General features: G+C 38.1%; 1 protein-coding gene across 3 annotated transcripts in view; it reads right to left on the minus strand.

The window, feature by feature from the left end:
- Positions 1–20,001, minus strand: part of CEP131 (centrosomal protein 131) — a 245,043-nt gene that overhangs the window by 136,296 nt on the left and 88,746 nt on the right. For 2 of the 3 annotated variants that reach the window (XM_053706713.1, XM_053706704.1), the window contains exons 17-18: positions 13,672–13,701; positions 12,128–12,230 (exon numbers count right to left, since the gene is read on the minus strand). In XM_053706713.1, coding sequence (XP_053562688.1) covers positions 12,128–12,230; positions 13,672–13,701 — 133 coding nt within the window. The remainder of the gene's footprint in view (positions 1–12,127; positions 12,231–13,671; positions 13,702–20,001) is intronic. The other variant, XM_053706721.1, reaches the window with a different exon arrangement.

Raw genomic sequence — 20,001 nt, forward strand, 5'->3', positions numbered from 1 at the left:
AGATTTGGGGTGTTTAGACTTGGGGTTTATGTCAGGGTGTTAGGTTTCAAACGTAACTTTTTTCCCCATAGACATCAATGGGGCTGCATTATGGAGCATTTCATTCCGAGCTTCAGGTGGGGAAAGTGTGCACGAGCACGTATTCTCAACCCTTGGATTTTGTGCGTTATGAAGCTCATCGCCACCATATCGCACACAAGGCGGCTTTTCAGAAACTTGTAATGGCAGCGCTATGGAGGGTGAAATAATGCAACTTTTGTTGCTTTCGTTTCACACCCCTCTATAGCGCAAAACTCGTAATCTAGGCGATTATTTTTAAACTGTGTGCAAACAAACATCTGTTCAACTTCCAAAAGACCATAATGTAAGAATTTCAACAAAAAACTCCAATTAAAATCAGGTCACAAGATATATTTTATACTCTTGTGTAACTTACGCCAAAATTTAGGAAGAATAATATAACTAAACATACAATATTCCAGTTACTTTTAACCACTTATGAGGGATCACATATTCCAAAAAAGCCTTCAAATTACCCAGTGGGCAAATGGCAATTTTAGATCTATAATATAAAACAAAACATTAATTTTCCTTTTAAAATGAGGGAAGTCCAGCATGAGGTCATTACAGGACAGTAGTCCTTCGCAGGTGAAATTCTAAAAACAGTAAATTACATCAGTTAGCGGATGATGCCCAGCTACCACCGAGAGCCTCCTGGTTAAAAGGAATAACCATTTTATGAGGTATACTCATAATTTGTGTTTGGGCTAAAATCATGGCTCCATAAGAGCTCCATTGTCCAGTATAGGGAGCAATGATTCAATTCCACTGCATATGATGATGTCATCCTGGTGACTACACCACAGATGAGGCTTGGTCATACCTGTGCTGGGCATGGGTGTTCCAGGATATTGTTTGGGTAATCCCAGGATTCATTCATAGAAATGTGGTTGTGAATAGTGAATGAAAAGTGACAGAAGGACAGGGCTCCTAAACCATGGCAATCCCACAAAGAAAGAAGGTACAGTGGTACATTGCCACCAACCTATAGCACTCCCATAAAGAATAACATCAGAAGACAAAGTGGTACAGAGCTACCAATTTATGGCAATCCCACAAAGAAAGAATAGATGGCACAGAGCTACTAACCTATAACAATCCCACAAAGAAAGAATAGATGGCACAGAGCTACTAACCTATAACAATCCCACAAAGAAAGAATAGATGGCACAGAACTACTAACCTATAACAATCCCACAAAGAAAGAATAGATGGCACAGAGCTACTAACCTATAACAATCCCACAAAGAAAGAATAGATGGCACAGAGCTACAAACTTATAACAATCCCACAAAGAAAGAATAGATGGCACAGTGGTACAAGCTACCAACCCATTACAAACCTCACAAAAAAAAAAGGAAATTTATGCTTACCTGATAAATTAATTTCTACTACGATACGACGAGTCCACAGATTTCATCCTTACTTGTGGGATATTAACCTCCTGCTAACAGGAAGTGGCAAAGAGCACCACAGCAGAGCTGTATATATAGCTCCTCCCTTCGCTCCACCCCCAGTCATTCGACCGAAGGTTAGAAAGAGAAAGGAAAAGCTAAAGGTGCAGAGGTGACTGAAGTTGTAAAAATAAAAAATAATGTAAATCTATCTGAAAAATGACAGGGAGGGCCGTGGACTCGTCGTATAGTAGAAGAAATTAATTTATCAGGTAAGCATAAATGTACTTTTCTTCTACAAGATACGACGAGTCCACGGATTTCATCCTTTACTTGTGGGATACAATACCAAAGCTACAGGACACGGATGAAACGGGAGGGACAAGACAGAGGCCTAAACGGAAGGCACCACTGCTTGAAGAACCTTTCTCCCAAAAACAGCCTCAGAAGAAGCAAAAGTATCAAATTTGGAAAATTTGGAAAAGGTATGAATAGACGACCAAGTCGCAGCCTTGCAAATCTGTTCAACAGAAGCATCATTTTTAAAAGCCCATGTGGAAGCCACAGCCCTAGTAGAATGAGCCGTAATTCTTTCAGGAGGCTGCTGTCCAGCAGCCTCATATGCCAGGCGGATGATACTCTTCAGCCAAAAAGAAAGAGAGGTAGCCGTAGCTTTCTGACCCCTACGCTTTCCAGAAAAAACAATGAATAATGATGATGATTGCCGGAAATCCTTAGTCGCCTGCAAGTAAAACTTCAGGGCACGGACCACATCCAGGTTATGCAACATACGTTCCTTCTTAGAAGAAGGGTTAGGACACAATGAAGGAACAACAATTTCCTGATTAATATTCTTATTAGAAACAACCTTAGGAAGAAAACCAGGTTTGGTATGTAAACCACCTTATCAGAATGGAAAATAAGATAAGGTGAATCACATTGTAATGCTGAGAGCTCAGAAACTCTACGAGCAGAAGAAATAGCAACCAAAAACAAAACTTTCCATGATAACAACTTAATATTTAAGGAATGCATGGGTTCAAACGGAACCCCTTGAAGAACACCAAGAACTAAATTCAAACTCCAGGGTGGAGCAATTGGTCTAAACACAGGCTTAATTCTGGTTAGAGCCTGACAAAAAGACTGAACATCTGGAACATCTGCCAAACGTTTATGTAACAAAATTGACAAAGCAGAAATTTGTCCCTTTAAGGAACTCGCTGATAACCCTTTCTCCAATCCTTCTTGGAGAAAGGACAGAATCCTGGGAATCCTAACTCTACTCCATGAGTAGCCCTTGGATTCACACCAAAAAAGATATTTACGCCATATCTTATGATAGATCTTTCTAGTGAAAGGCTTACGTGCCTGTATCAAAGTATTGATGACCGAATCAGAGAAACCCCATTTAGATAAAATCAAGCGTTCAATCTCCAAGCAGTCAGCTGCAGAGAATTTAGAGTTGGATGTTGGAAAGGTCCTTGAATGAGAAGGTCTTGTCTCAATGGAAGTTTCCACGGTGGCAGAGAGGACATGTCCACTAGATCCACATACCAAGTCCTGCGCGGCCACGCAGGCGCAATCAGAATTACTGAAGCTTTCTCCTGTCTACAGAATCTATCAGAGTTCCCAAAAAGGGAACCCTTGTCCTTGGAACTAGTGAACTCTTTTCTAGATTCACTTTCCATCCGTGAGTTCTCAGAAAAGACAACACTGTGTCTGTATGAGATTTTGTCAGATAAGTTGACGCCTGAATCAAAATATCGTCCAGATAAGGCGACACTGCTGTGATCCGCGGTCTGAGAACCGCCAGAAGGGACCCTAGAACCTTTGTGAAGATCCTGGGTGCTGTGGCCAACCTGAAGGGAAGAGCCAAGAACTGAAAATGTTTGTCCAGGAAGGCAAACCTTAGGAACTGATGATGATCCTTGTGAATAGGAATATGAAGGTATGCATCCTTCAAGTCCACGGTAGTCATATATTGACCCTCCTGGATCATTGGTAAAATTGTTCGGATGGTCTCCATCTTGAAGGATGGAACTCTGAGAAACTTGTTTAGACTCTTGAGGTCTAAAATAGGTATGAACGTTCCCTCTTTTTTGGGAACTACAAAAAGATTTGAGTAAAATCTCTGTCCCTGTTCTGATCTTGGAATGGGACAAATTACTCCCATAGTAGAGGTCTTTTACACAACGTAAGAACGCCTCTCTTTTTACCTGGTTTACAGACAATTGTGAAAGAAGAAATCTCCCTCTTGGGAGAAAATGTTTGAATTCCAGTTGGCACCCGTTGGCCACGATTTCCAGTGCCCAGGGGTCCTGAACGTCTCTTACCCAAGCCTGGGTAAGCCTGGGAAAGTCTGCCCCCTAATAGATCCGGACCCGGATCGGGGGCCCTCCCTTCATGCTGTCTTTGTAGCAGCAGCGGGCTTCTTGGGTTGTTTACCCTTGTTCCAGGCCTGGTTAGGTCTCCAGACGGACTTGGCCTGAGCAAAATTCCCTTCCTGCTTTGAGGAGGAAGAGGAAGCAGAGGGAACTCCTTTAAAATTTCGAAAGGAACGAAAATTATTTTGTTTACCCCTCATCTTAACAGACTTATCCTGAGGTAGAGCGTGACCTTTACCTCCAGTAATGTCAGAAATGATTTCCTTCAAGTCAGGCCTGAATAGGGTCTTCCCCTTGAAAGGAATAGCTAATAGTTTTGATTTAGATGACACATCAGCCGACCACGATTTTAACCATAACGCTCTACGCACCAAAATGGCAAATCCTGCATTTTTCGCAGCCAATTTAGCAATTTGAAAGGCGGCATCTGTAATAAAAGAATTAGCTAGCTTGAGAGCCCTAATTATATCTAAAATGTCCTCTAAAGGGGTCTCAACCTTCAGAGACTCTTCTAGAGCATCAAACCAAAAAGCTGCTGCAGTAGTAACAGGAACAATGCAAGCTGTTGGTTGTAAAAGGAAACCCTGATAAATATATAATTTCTTCAGAAGACCCTCTAACTTCTTATCCATAGGGTCTTTGAAAGCACAAGTGTCCTCAATAGGAATAGTTGTATGCTTAGCCAGGGTAGATATAGCTCCCTCCACCTTAGGGACCGACTGCCAAGAGTCCCGAATGGTGTCTGATATGGGATACATTTTCTTGAAATTAGGAGGAGGAGAGAACGGTATACCCTGTCTGTCCCATTCCTTCTTTATAATTTCGGAAATTCTTTTAGGAACCGGAAAAACGTCAGTGTAAGTAGGTACCTCTAGATATTTGTCCATTTTACACAATTTCTCTGGTGGTATCACAATAGGGTCACAATCATCCAGAGTCGCTAAAACCTCCCGAAGTAACAGGCGGAGGTGTTCAAGCTTAAATTTAAAGGACATAACCTCCGAATCTGTCTGAGGTAACATATTTCCTGGGTCTGAAAGTTCTCCCTCAGACAGCAATTCCCTGACCCCCAACTCAGAGCCCTGTGAGGGTACATCGGAAATAGCCAACAAAGCATCAGAGGACTCAGTATGCACATTAACTCCAGTCCTACTAGGTTTACCCTGTAACACTGGTAACTTAGATAATACATCTGTCAGGGTAGTTGACATAACTGGAGCCATATCCTGCAGAGTAAAAGAATTAGACGCACTTGAGGAACTCTGCGTCGCTTGTGTGAGCGTTAAAGGTTGGGACACTTGGGGAGAATTAGATGGCATATCCTGATTCTCTTCAGACTGAGAATCATCCTTAGGCACACTTTCTTTACCTAAAATATGCTTTTTACATTGGAAGGCCCTTTCAGTACAAGAGGTACACAAAGTAAGAGGGGGTTCCACAATGGCTTCTAAACACATAGAACAATTAGTTTCCTCAATGTCAGACATGTTGAACAGACTAGTAATAGCCACACAAATAGCGCGCGAAATAGGCCCTGCCCATCATGGGCGTCGTCTTAACAGTTTGTTTAACCGCATGGGAAGCGGTTTGGAAAATAAAGCCATGTGGTCCCCTGCACTCTCTTAATAAAAAACTGCAGCCCTACTGACTTTTTTTTTTAAATTAATAAATATATAATGTCAAGCTGCCTCCCAGTGTCAAGCCCCAATACAGATATAAGCAATATGTATGAAACACAAGGAGTTTCAGTAATACCCTAAGTGATACAGGTCTACTGCTTACCCCTTCCCTTGCAGGGAAAAAATGTCAGCCAGTTCTGATATAACAAGTCTCCTCAGAAATAAAAGACTGAACATACCTCAATGCTGCATGTAGCATGACACCGTTCTCCACACTGAAGATTTCTCTTGCACTACCTTCAGAAGCTATGTGGGAATCAAAATGGATTTTAGTTACATCAGCTAAGATCATCAACCTCAGGGCAGAAATCTTCTTCCATATCTCCCTGAGGAAAATAGTACACACCGGTACCATTTAAAATAAAAAACTTCTTGATTGAAGAATCTAAAACTAACACCTCACTTTACCTCTTCCTATTACTAACACAGGCAAAGAGAATGACTGGGCGTGGAGGGAAGGGAGGAGCTATATATACAGCTCTGCTGTGGTGCTCTTTGCCACTTCCTGTTAGCAGGAGGTTAATATCCCACAAGTAAGGATGAAATCCGTGGACTTGTCATCTTGTAGAAGAAAAAGACAAAAGGAGGAATAGTTGTACAGTGCTGCCTACTTAGGTAAACCTCACAAAAAGAGACAAAATGAGGAATAGTTGTAAAGTGCTACCTACTTAGGTAAACCTCACAAAAAGAGACAAAATGAGGAATAGATGTACTGTGCTGCCTACTTAGGTAAACCTCACAAAAAGAGACAAAATGAGGAATAGTTGTAAAGTGCTACCTACTTAGGTAAACCTCACAAAAAGAGACAAAATGAGGAATAGATGTACTGTGCTGCCTACTTAGGTAAACCTCACAAAAAGAGACAAAAAGAGGAATAGATGTACTGTGCTACCTACTTAGGTAAACCTCACAAAAAGAGACAAAATGAGGAATAGATGTACTGTGCTGCCTACTTAGGTAAACCTCACAAAGAGAGACAAAATGAGGAATAGTTGAACAGTGCTGCCTACGTAGGTCAACCTCATCAAGAAAAGCTTCAGGAGGGACAGAGGTGTGTATTTGTAAACAGGTTTAAACTGGGATAAAAGGCTAAAAAAAAGCAAAAAACAAATATAAACTATTTATTTCACGTGAGTTTTATGATTTATTTTATCAACTCAAACTATGATTCATGGCTCTAAATTAACGGTCAAGCCAGTTAAAGCTTTTACTCTCAGCAACGCACACAGGCAGCTAATTACCAGGAGCCATTATGCTTAATGGAACATTATATTTAACATGTTTTTATTTGTTAAAGCACATTATTGATAACAGATGCACATTGAAAACAATGTGTTTAACCCCTGCACACCTTACTAACTCACTAACCATGTCTCCGCTTGAACTCAATTTTAAAGGGTCATTGCAGTCAACTTTTTTCTTTGTTTCATTTAAAAATTCCATTCCAAAATAGTTATATATATATATATATATATACACATACACATATACACACACACACACATATACACATTATATATACATATATATATATACACATATATATATATACACATATATACATATATATATATATATATATATATATACATATACATATATATATACATACATATATATACATATATATACATATATATACATATACATATATATACATACATATATATATATACATATATATACATACATATATATACATATATATACATATATATATATACATATATATACATATATATACATATATATATATACATATATATACATATATATATATATATATATATATATATATATATACACACATACATACATACTGTAGATACTCAAGTAAAACGCCACTCGTGTATAAAGCGAGGGGATAGCTATAATCTGGAAATGGGAGAAAAGTTCAAGAAGCGAGTATAACGCGAGGAGCAAAGAAGTATTAATCAAAGAATGGAAAAGCACAATTTTTTTTTTAAATATTTTTTATTGAGGTTGTTAGCAAGTACAGTAATATATTCATGTATAACAAATATAGGTAGGGACATATCACTAATTATTATATTGTTATAGGTATCTTTATAATAAAAATACACTTATAGTACGAATTTGAGTTGGAACCTCTTTAACAAGTATAATTATAATTTCCTCCCTTAACACAAAGGGACATTAATGGACCCTGATAAATTTGAACACTATGGAAGAGGAAATCTGATGGTATAGATGGCCTCTCATGGACCATTGAAATATAGAACATTGCAACTTTTGTACAACATGTGGCAGTAATTAAAACAGTGTAGGGGGAACTAAAAGATAAAGTCACAAACAAATACAAAGCCATTTTTGGACTTCAATGTATGATGATATATAAAACAGTATAAAGAGAACAATAACATAGGGTCGCAAATATACACCAATATATTGCCTGTGGAAAAAATATAGCCTAGGGTAAATCTTCAGAAGGAAGATGCGCCATATACCCATACTGGATGAACTAAGGGGGGTGCCATGTGTCATATATAGGTTCTACTAGCAAAGAGGATTGTGAGCTAAACAGATAATTAATGACTGAGATGCACCTCTTAGTCTTGACATTGCAGACTCATTGACGTTCTCACAAAGGGAGATTTTATATACATCTAATTGAGAACATTTTAAGGAGAACCAAGCCAAGAGAGAATGACACATCAGAGGGACATATATCTATCAATTGATTATTATGAGACCCAATATATAAAGGCGTAGTGTACTATATATAAGTAATAAAGAGTAAGGTCTGCTCTTAATCCATATCAAATTGGGCAGCCCTGAATTAGTTCTAGTATCAATATTTAACCCACTATGTAGCCATAAAATACAAATAAACACATTCGTAATTCCATTCCCACACATTACAATTCAATAATGAGACATATAATCCATCTTATTTCAAAAATACTCTAAAATATGTGTGCACGTACAGCACCTATCTGGTGTCATTATTAAAATGCATAAGTAAGGAACAATTAGATGCGAGCCTGTTAAAACTATAAAGAGCATTGCCGACATAATAGTAATAATAAAACATTGTACACCCTAATCTGCTATAACAAGGTGAGAGATATCTGACAGAATACTATGTAGGAGAATATAAGACATATTATATGTGAATGCAGGGTTGGTTTTTGATATTCAGTACCACTACAGTATGCTTTTAGTTAACAAGACATCTGTACGGCCAGAGTGGGAAAGTTATAGTCTGTTAATGTGCACCCAGATGAGAAAAAGTTAATTATAGGTTGCAATGGAAAGGATTTGAGCAGAGAAAAGAAATGTAGGTGCATGAAGGCAGAGTACCTTATCATAGTAACACCCCAGAAATTTGCGGATGTTATATCGCTAAGCAGGCTTGTGACTCGTCATCTGGATTGCCTGAAAAATAGTCTGCCATGCGACTTCGATTAAGAGAGAAGTTTAACCTACAATTCCAGTTACAGTGGGGTTAACTAGAATCAGCTTCTGTAAGATGCGTAGCCCACATTGATGAGCCTCAGTAGCAGACGCAATGTCTCCACGAGTGAGTCTGTCTCCCCTGAAATAGACCAACAGGTCCCAATTGGATCCTCAGTAGGGGTGAAGCAGGGCTGGACATATGCAGATGCCAGACCGCAAGTGCCAGGAGCAGGCATCTTAATGTTAGTGGAACAGCACAGGTCTCCGTGGGTCTAGTCTGTCGCTCCCAATCTGCTGTAATGTCAGCGGCACTGCTCCTCTTGTAAGATTCTCCTCACTATGCTCAGCACCAGTCAGTGATGCGGCTCTAATCTCCAAGCCAGCAGGGTGCTCCCCAACTCGTCAAGCAGCGCACTCGGAGTGGCTAAGACCCCTTTTGGGTAAGTTTCGCCGTTCAGTGAAGTTTGTGGGAACGTACTAGTTAGGTTTACGGGAGGTGCTTGGATCGGGTAAGAGAGAGATTTGGTCTGCATATCCTAAAGAGGCTGCATCTTTCCTTTTACACTGGCACATATACCTTTTAGAGAGATATATTCCTCCTTGAGTACTGCGCAAAGCGTATTTAATGGGCATCCATCATGGCTTTGACTTCCCTCATAACCAGTTTAGTGTCCAACGCCATATTGAAAAAATAATGTGTGAGTTTAAAGCCGGTATAGTATGTCCCTTGTAACTGAAGATAGTAGGATTTCTGCTGTAGGGAGATATGTTACAAGCTATTCTCCTTATTTGCAGAGATTATCAGTGTCTATGCACTGCATACCCCGTTTACTAGATACTGGATACCGGGGAGGGGGTTGAGAGCATTTTACTGATGAAACTGCTTAGGCCAAAACACTCCGGATCGGTTTCCAAAGGTTATATTCCCAATAATATAGTATCATCCGAATCAGCTTGATCTGTAGACTATTATTATCAGGGTTTGGGAGTTGGATGGTCTTCTTAGCCACTGATAAAAGACAGATTACCCGTGATTCCCTTGGAACAACCAATACTGCGACCATTCAAGGTGCTGCCCAGAGACACAACCGGAAAAAAACAATTGTATGGAGCAAAAAATTATTATTATAAATTTTAATATCAAAGAATGAAAACACAATTTTACTGTACATACCATAATTGTAACATACGGTAAACAGTAACAAAAGAATGTAGTAAACTACTGAGTACCGTTAGGCCTACCGGTACTAAATATTAAAATCCTTTGAAGTCAGTGTCCGAATCCTCTTCTGCAAACAGTGCAATTATGTCATCTTGAGATTCTGCAGTATCCAGATAAGGATCAACAGTATCATTTGTCTCATCGTAGATGGCATCATCTTTGGTCCCATCCATGGCATTGCTTATGCCACATTTACGGAAGGATTTCTGGATCATTTCTGGTGGCATTGATTCCCAGGCATCTTTAACCCAACGACAAACAACAGTGATATCTGGTCTCTGAGGCAGGCCAGACTTGGTTGTTGTTACCGTATCAGAGCATATCCAATCAACCCACATCTGTGAAGTCTGTTTTTAAATGGCTTGTTTAGACAAACGTCGAGCGGTTGAAGTTGTGATGTCAATCCACCTGGAATAACGGCAATGTCAGTGAACTTATTGCTGACGGCTGATTTGATGCCGTCTTTAAGATGTGCACTAAACATGTCCCACACCAGTAATGCTCTTTTGCAGCGCAGACTGCCAGGTCGACGGCACCAAACATTATCAAGTCAGAATTTCACTCCGTCTTCGTCCATCCAGCCTTTTGGTTGAGCTCTAACGATGACACCAGATGGTAATTTTGCAGTTTTTCGCTTAAAAATAATCGGTGGTTTCAGTTTTGTGCCATCAGCCATGCAGGATAGAACGACTGTGAAGTGAGTTTTCTCGTGACCGGTTGTCTTCACGAGAACAGTCTTCTCTCCTTTGGTATGAACAGAACGATTTTCAGGCAAATCAAACGTCATGGGTGTTTCATCCATGTTGCCAATCTGACCAAGCTCATAGTTGTGTTGCAGACGAAGTTTAAGAACAAATCTGTGAAAACCGTCAACTTTTGCCTCGAGATTCCTTGGCAGTTTCTGAGACAGCTTTGTTCTTTGGCGTAACGTTAAATGAAGCTGTTCTATAAAGCGTGTACACCATCCTGCTGAAGCTACGAAAGTCGTATTAACACCAACCTCTCCAGACTTCTTGAGTTTCAATGCTTGGAGACGTATAGCTGTTCGTGAAATGGCATAGCAGTTATTTCTGTGCTCCATGACCAAATCATATAAAGTTGATTCCAGTTTTGGATATGCAGATGATAACCTTCTGCAGGCCTTCTTAGTCCGCGGCATCATTTCTAGTTCTGTTTTCTTTTTACGCCAGTCACGAACTGTACTCTCTGCTATACCAAACTGACGCGCAGTAGCAGAATTATTGCTGGATTTGGCCACTTTGATAACATTTAGCTTAAATGACGCATCATATGAAAAGCGTTGTCTTTTCGAATTCATTTTTAACAGTTTACAGTAATTAAACAAAATTTCAGCAGTCTGTGTACAGTACAGTAATCTGATCTCTGTACCGTAATATCCAAAACTGGAATAAAGTTTATATGATATATGCTATACGTCTCCAACATTGAAACTCAGGAAGTCTGGTGAGGTAGGTGTTAATTTGAATTTTGTAGCTTCAGCAGGAGACCGGTCACGAGAAAACTCACTTCACAGTCGTTCTGTCCTGCATGGCTGATGACACAAAACTGAAAAAACTCGTTATTTTTAAGTGAAAAACTCTGCCGCAAAAATGCGAAACTCCCATCTCTCATCGTTAGAGTTCAACTAAAAGGCTGGATGGACAAAGACAGAGTGAAATTCTGGTTTGATAATGTTTGGGACATGTTTAGTGCAAATCTTAAAGGCAGCATTAAATCAGATGAAATGAAATGTCTCGAATATACCGCGACCCCTCCAATTTGTATCTTATTTTATGTCTCAAAAATCTTGCGTTATACTCGAGTATCTACGGAGACAGATGTGTCTCTCTCCCCCAGTAAAGCAGGTAGTTATCCTCAGCCAGTAAGGGTTAGTGAAAAATGCTAAATCAATACTGCAGTATTAGTTGCTGGGGAGTAACCCTGGATGTGGGTAGAGGTTTGATTTACCTTTTACTGTTATTTCTTTAATTTTCTTTGTTTTATCATCAATCCACTTCTCCCTTCTGACTTTCTCTGTTGCCGACATGAGTTCCTGAAGCTTTTTCATCTCCTGGGAAGGACAGAGAGAGTTCATCAGTGACCAAAAAGTGTAGGACACAATGCAAAACAGTGAGAAACCTTCAGTAACAAGAATACACTACGTATGAGGATGTGCAAAAGGAACATGCTGGGTGAATGGTTAATGCTCACAATGCCATTATTACATATAGCTTTCTGCTAAACCGTTATCTTACTTTAAACCATTACATGTGCTGATTGGTGAAGCACCGCCTCTTCACACTGGGCACCACCCTCTAGGAACACTCTTCCACTCTGACATAAGAGGTGCATATTCACAGATCAATACCTTGTACTTCAGTTTATCTTACCCAATAGAAAGTGGAAGATGTATGTATTTATTTAACAAAGTTTAAAAGTTGCATAAAACATTTAAAAAATAAAAGCCCTCAGGAATAATAGAGCAGCCATTGCAAAAATGCACAGCTCCCGCTCTGTATTGTGCACAACACAAAAAGACAACAATGCCACTAATCTATAAATGTGTACTGCTTCTGTCACAAGGTGCAAAAACGGTTAAAGACCAGTGTACAGTCATTTTATCTCCGTTAATGTGTACCCAATGACCCATTTTACCAGCTGGAGTGTATTGAATTGTTTACAAATAGCTCCTTCCCCTTCATTTTGCTATTTTTAAAACAGCTGCTTTTGACTGATGTCCCCCTACCTATACTGAACATTTTAATACTGGCTATAGAAAAGCTATGCAAATAAAAATGTTTAGTAGAAATCAAGCTCCCAGTGGGGAGGGGTTGGGAGAAAAAGATACTAAATTGTTAATCTCCCATTGTTTCTATTGTGTATACGGGATGTAAAATAAGGACGGTTTTATGTAATTAGAGAGAGATAAGCTAATAAAGTCTGCTCTCCTTGCAAGCTCAGCCCATTTGATTGAGTTATGGGTTCAATTAGCACATAGTTATTTCATGTGTAGAAATATACCTAAAGGAACAAGCTCAAATTTCAAATTCTGCTAAAGGTATAACAAGTCACTGTAAACACTTTAAGGAGAAACTGATTTTACAGTACACTGTCCCTTTAAGCTTCAAGATGGCGGCAGGGAAGATGCAGAGCTTCACTAACCAGCACTTGTTAGGGTTTAAAATAGAAGAACGGCACAATTGGAAAAGCAATAGCATGGTGAGACGTAACCATGCTATTGTAATTGTGCCCAGCAGTTTATTGTCCCTTTAATGAGAAACAGACAAGGCCGTTTATCGTAGCAATATGAAGCCATGCAACAGCGCTCCTCTCAATAAAAAGGGAAATTACTTGTAACAGTTAACACTGAACATACACAATTATATGTATTAGCTCGGCATTAAAATGTTACACAATAACACGACAATTTATTTAATCCGTTAAAGAGTTACAATGTTTGAAACAGCGATTAAAGGTTAAACAGGTGTGGGGCGGACAGAGCTGAGTTTTACCTCACAAAGGGGGCCAAGAGTTTGCCAGATCTGGAGAGAGGTGCAGAGGAGAAAGAGAGGGAAAACCATAAACAATACATAGGATTAAAGAGATGAAAATACGCCCATGTACTCTACAAGGTGTGCTTGTCCTATAATATATAGAAACAAAACTTTATGTCATTTGCACAATACTTCTTTCAAATTTTACCTCATTTGAAGCTATTGATAAACTGATATGGAATCTAATGAGCAAACTCCCATATGCAAATATAAGAGAGTTAAAAGGGACAATAAAGTCATAATTAGACAATCATGCTTTAGACAGAGTATACCATTTTATACAACTTTCCAATTTACTTCTATTATTTAATTTGCTTCCTTCTCTTGTTATCCTTTGCTGCAGACATATATACACCGCTTGTCATTGGCTCACCCATGTGTTCTGTTAGAAACCAGTAGTGCATTGTTGTTCCTTCAACAAATGATACCAAGAGAATTAAACAAATCTGCTAATACAAGTAAACTGGAAAGTTATTTAAACTTGTATGTTCTACCTACATATAATAGAAACACTTTGGGTTTCATGTCCCTTTAAGATTGATAAATGATTCTTGAAATGACATTAAACTACTATAAAATGTTAACTAATACATAGCTAATTAACTCTGTCATTTGCTTTCATTATTTAATATTGTCCACTATTCTGAAATGTGTTTTTTCTACTACCCCAGAGAGGCTGAAGTAGATCCAGAACAAAACCCTGCAACATACTACACTCTAATTACTTGATCAATTAAGGAGATTATTTATATCCATCCCTAATTCACCACAACAAAGAGATAATAGAAACATTATCAAGACAGTTTTAAAGGAGTGTGTCCCTGGGCTGCTAAGCAATGCAGATCTGACAAGTAACATGACAGTTAAATGTTTTTAAAAAAAATTCTTTTAACAGTAAGCATAAATAAGGTCATAGAAGCACGTGTCTTTAGCATTCTACAGACACGTATATGCTCCTATGGGCCCACCTAGGTTTAATCTTCAACAAAAGATACAAACAGAACAGGGAAAATGTATTAAAACTGCACTGCTCTTTGTAAGCCATATAAGTTTAAATGGATACTAAACTTAATGTTTTTCTTTAACGATTCAGATAGAGCATGCAATTTTAAGCAACTTTCTAATTTACACATATTATCCATTTTTCTTTGTTCTCTTGCTATCTTTATTTGAATAAGCAGGAATGTAAGCATAGGAGCCGGCCCATTTTTGGTTCAGCACCTGGGTTGCACTTGCTGATAGGTTGCTACATTTAGCCACCAATCAGCAAGTTCTACCCAGGTGCTTAATCAAAAATGGGCCAGCTCAACCTTATATTTCTGCTTTTTCAAATAAAGATAGCAAGAGAACAGAGTAATAGGAGTAATTTAGAAAGTTGCTTAAAATTGCCTGTTCCATTTAAATCATTAAGAGAAAAAAATTGGGTTTAGTGTCCCTTTTTTGTAGAATTTACTGTTCCTTTCACATTTTAGCTTATTTTGACTAAAATTATATTGCTCATTTTTAATGGGACCTTTTTTTCCTTTTTACTCCTGACTGAATAATTAACTTTATGCAATATTATTTTTGTAAACTCTATCATCAAAACCTGTGTGGATAAATATTTGTAGTAGATAACCTGTATAAAATAAGTAAAAAATTGAGAACATTTCACTGTGGTTTTTCTACTGTTTTATTGCCGGGATGTCAATTTAGTATAAAATCAAAAACAGCATTTTTAAATTAAATTTTCTGCTACTGGCATTTAAACAGTTCTAGTTGCCATGGAAGTTAAGATATGGCAACTAAACTATACAGGTCTATCAGATGAGGGATTATTTGTATTTATATCTCAAAACTGGAGCATGTAACAAATAAGCAAATATCGCACTTGTTTAAAAACCAAAACGTTTTCTGAGCAAAGTGCACTGTTTAGCTATATATTGCACACTCCAATTTTGTTCTATATATACACACATGTAGCCCCTTATTTGATGCACCAAGGGGTGTACTTTCCAAGTTTATTTACTGTATCTTAACTCCCCAGGTGGCTACAGCGGTCTAATTGGAGACAAATTATTTTAGACTTTTTTTAGGCTGTCATGTCTGCAATTAAACAGCTCTAGCCACATGGGAAGTTAAAACGGGTACATAAAGTACACATTTGTATAACGTACACCCCTTTTGGGCATCAAATGAGGGGCTACATGTATTTCTAGCAAAAAAAGTGAAGTGCGTAAAAATTAACGGAATATGGTGCTTTGGTTAGAAAATATTTTTTTCTAAGTAAAGTGACATGTTCAGCTATTTCTTATGCACTCAAATTTTGCGATATATATATATATATATATATATATAGATAGATAGATAGATAGATAGATAGATAGATAGATAGATAGATAGATAGATATAGATATATAGATATATATATATATATATATATATATATATATATATATATTGCCTGGTTAAGGATCCCTTGGAGTGCGCTTTCTTCTACATGTTTATTTGCCTGCTTTGCTGCACCCAGGGCATTGGATCATTTGTTTGCTTGGAGGGCAATCCTCTACTGATTTATATATATATATATATACATACATACACAGGTGGCCCTCGTTTTACAACGGTTCAATTTACACCGTTTCAGAATAGCAATATAGCAGAATAGCTTTTTTTTCCAGTCACGTGACTGCTATTGAAAAGCATTGAGAAGCAGTGCATTTATTAAAATAGCCAGTAGGTGGAGCTGTCCGCTTGTGTTGCAGAAAAGCCAAGCAAGCTGAAATTAATCAGTTTAACCAAACCTGAGCTATCGAGCAGATTTCAAAGGATCAAGATCTTCCTGTCTATAAATCAGTCCAGATTGGAATGCATAGAAAGAACTGTTTGTAGAAAAATGCAAGTGAGGTCTGTGTTGTGTGATTATTTTATCATGTTTATAATGCTGTGTTTAGCAAATGTTTTTGTTCATTTAACTTAGTTTAATTATATATTCTGTGTTGTGTGATTATGTTATTAGGTTTATAATGCTGTTTAGCATTTAAAGTCTTCATTTCAAAGCTTTAAAAATAATGTATTAGGTGTTACTTATGACAATTTTGAGAGGGGCCTGGAACCGATCTCCCTCACTTCCCATTGACTTACATTATAAACTGGGTCTCAATTTACAATAGTTTCTATTTACAACCATTCCTTCTGGAACCTAACCCCGGCGTAAACTGAGGGCTACCTGTATGTATGTATGTATGTATGTATGTATGTATGTATGTATGTATGTATGTATGTATGTATGTATGTATGTATGTATGTATATATATATATATATATATATATATATATATATATATATATATATATATATATACTGTATATGTATATATATATATATATATATTTATTTATTAAACACACATGTAGCCCCTTATTTGATGTGCCAAGGTGTGTACTTTCCAAATATTTGCACCAAGGACAAAGCCGCTGTCAGAAACTTCTCTAGCAGATCTAGCGTCATCCGAGAAGGAAACAAAGTCGGAGTTCATAAAGAACTCAGCTGCTTCCTCGTCACTCATCAGACGCTCAGCCTTTTACAAAGTGAATAGATATTTTGAAATAAATTATGCTGCTAGAAAAGAATTTTTATTACAAAAAATAACCTTCTTTGCAGTAAAAATACAGGGGTTTTGAAAGAGGGTGAGAGCTGCGCAAAGAGTGTTTTGCGCACCTTCCAAGGGCTCTAAAAGACTGATTATAAAAAAAACATAATTTATGTAAGAACTTACCTGATAAATTAATTTCTTTCATATTGGCAAGAGTCCATGAGCTAGTGACGTATGGGATATACAATCCTACCAGGAGGGGCAAAGTTTCCCAAACCTCAAAATGCCTATAAATACACCCCTCACCACACCCACAATTCAGTTTAACGAATAGCCAAGTAGTGGGGTGATAAAGAAAGGAATAAAAAGCATTAACAGAGGAATCTGGAAATAATTGTGCTTTATACAAAAAAATCATAACCACCATAAAATGGGTGGGCCTCATGGACTGATTAATTTATCAGGTAAGTTCTTACATAAATTATGTTTTCTTTCATGTAATTGGCAAGAGTCCATGAGCTAGTGACGTATGGGTTATCAAATACCCAAGATGTGGAACTACACGCAAGAGTCACTAGAGAGGGAGGGATAAAAATAAACAAACAGCCATATGCTGAAAAATTAATCCACAACCCAAAATATAAGTTATTCTCATGAAGAAAAGAAAAACTTAAAACATCAGCAAAAGAATCAAACTGAAACAGCTGCCTGAAGAACTTTTCTACCAAAAACTGCTTCTGAAGAAGCAAATACATCAAAATGGTAGAATTAAGTAAATGTATGTAAAGAAGACCAAATTGCCGCTTGCAAATTTGAACAACTGAAGCTTCATTCTTAAAAGCCCACGAAGTGGCGACTGATCTAATAGAATGAGCTGAAATACTCTGAAGCGGGGCCTAACCCGACTCCAATAAGCTTGAATAATCAAAAAGCTTTAATCAACAAACCAAGGAAATAGCAGAAGTTTTTCTGACCTTTCCTAGGACCAGAAAATAAAAGAAATAGACTTGAAGTCTTTGTGAAATCTTAGTAGCTTAAATATATTTCAAAGCTCTCACCACATCCAAAGAATGAAAAAATCTTTTCCAAAGAATTCTTAGGATTAGGACACAAAGAAGGAACAACAATTCCTCTACTAATGTTGTTAGAATTCACAACCTTAGGAAAAAATAGAAATGAAGTCCGCAAAACCGCCTTATCCTGATGAAAAAACAGAAAAGGAGATTCACAAGAAAAAGCAGATAGCTCAGAAACTCTTCTAACAGAAGAGATGACCAAAAGGAACAATACTTTCTAAGAAAGTAGAAAAATGTCCAAAGAATGCATAGGCTCAATATGGAGGAGCCTGTAAAGCCTTCAAAAACAAAATTTATGCTTACCTGATAAATTTATTTCTCTTGTGGTGTATCAAATCCACGGATTCATCCATTACTTGTTGGATATTCTCCTTCCCAACAGGAAGCTGCAAGAGGATCACCCACAGCAGAGCTGTCTATATAGCTCCTCCCCTAACTGCCACCTCCAGTCATTCGACCGAAGACAAGCAAGAGAAAGGAGAAACTATAGGGTGCAGTGGTGACTGTAGTTTAAAAATAAAAAACACCTGCCTTAAAATGACAGGGCGGGCCGTGGACTGGATACACCACAAGAGAAATACATTTATCAGGTAAGCATACATTTTGTTTTCTCTTGTAAGGTGTATCCAGTCCACGGATTCATCCATTACTTGTGGGATACCAATACCAAAGCTATAGGACACGGATGAAGGGAGGGACAAGGCAGGCGCTTAAACGGAAGGCACCACTGCCTGTAAGACCTTTCTTCCAAAAATAGCCTCCGAGGAAGCAAAAGTATCAAATTTGTAGAATTTAGAAAAAGTATGAAGCGAAGACCAAGTCGCCGCCTTACAAATCTGTTCAACAGAGGCCTCATGTTTAAAAGTCCATGTGGAAGCTACCGCTCTAGTAGAATGAGCTGTAATTCTTTGAGAAGGCTGCTGGCCAGCAGTCTCATAAGCTAAACGGATTATGCTTCTCAGCCAAAAAGAAAGAGAAGTTGCCGAAGCCTTTTGGCCTCTCCTCTTTCCAGAGTAGACGACAAACAATGCAGATGTTTGACGAAAATCCTTAGTAGCTTGCAAATAAAACTTTAAAGCACGAACCACGTCAAGATTGTATAACAGACGTTCCTTCTTTGAAGAAGGATTAGGACACAGTGACGGATCAACAATTTCCTGATTGATATTCCTATTAGATAATACCTTAGGAAGAAACCCAGGTTTGGTACGCAAAACTACCTTATCTGCATGGAAGATCAGATAAGGGGAATCACACTGCAAGGCAGATAACTCTGAAACGATAAAAAGATAAAAGCTTGATATCTATAGAATGCAGAGGTTCAAACGGAACCCCTTGAAGAACTTTAAGAACTAAATTTAAACTCCATGGTGGAGCAACAGGTTTAAACACAGGCCTGATTCTAACCAAAGCCTGACAAAACGCCTGAACGTCTGGAACATCAGCCAGGCGCTTGTGCAAAAGAATAGACAGAGCAGAAATCTGTCCCTTTAAGGAACTAGCCGATAATCCCTTTTCCAATCCTTCTTGGAGAAAAGATAGTATCCTAGGAATCCTGACCTTACTCCACGAGTAACCCTTGCATTCACACCAATGAAGATATTTACACCATATCTTATGATAGATTTTCCTGGTGA

This window comes from Bombina bombina, chromosome 1 (genome assembly GCF_027579735.1).
Source record: "Bombina bombina isolate aBomBom1 chromosome 1, aBomBom1.pri, whole genome shotgun sequence".
Taxonomy (NCBI): Eukaryota; Metazoa; Chordata; class Amphibia; order Anura; family Bombinatoridae; genus Bombina; species Bombina bombina.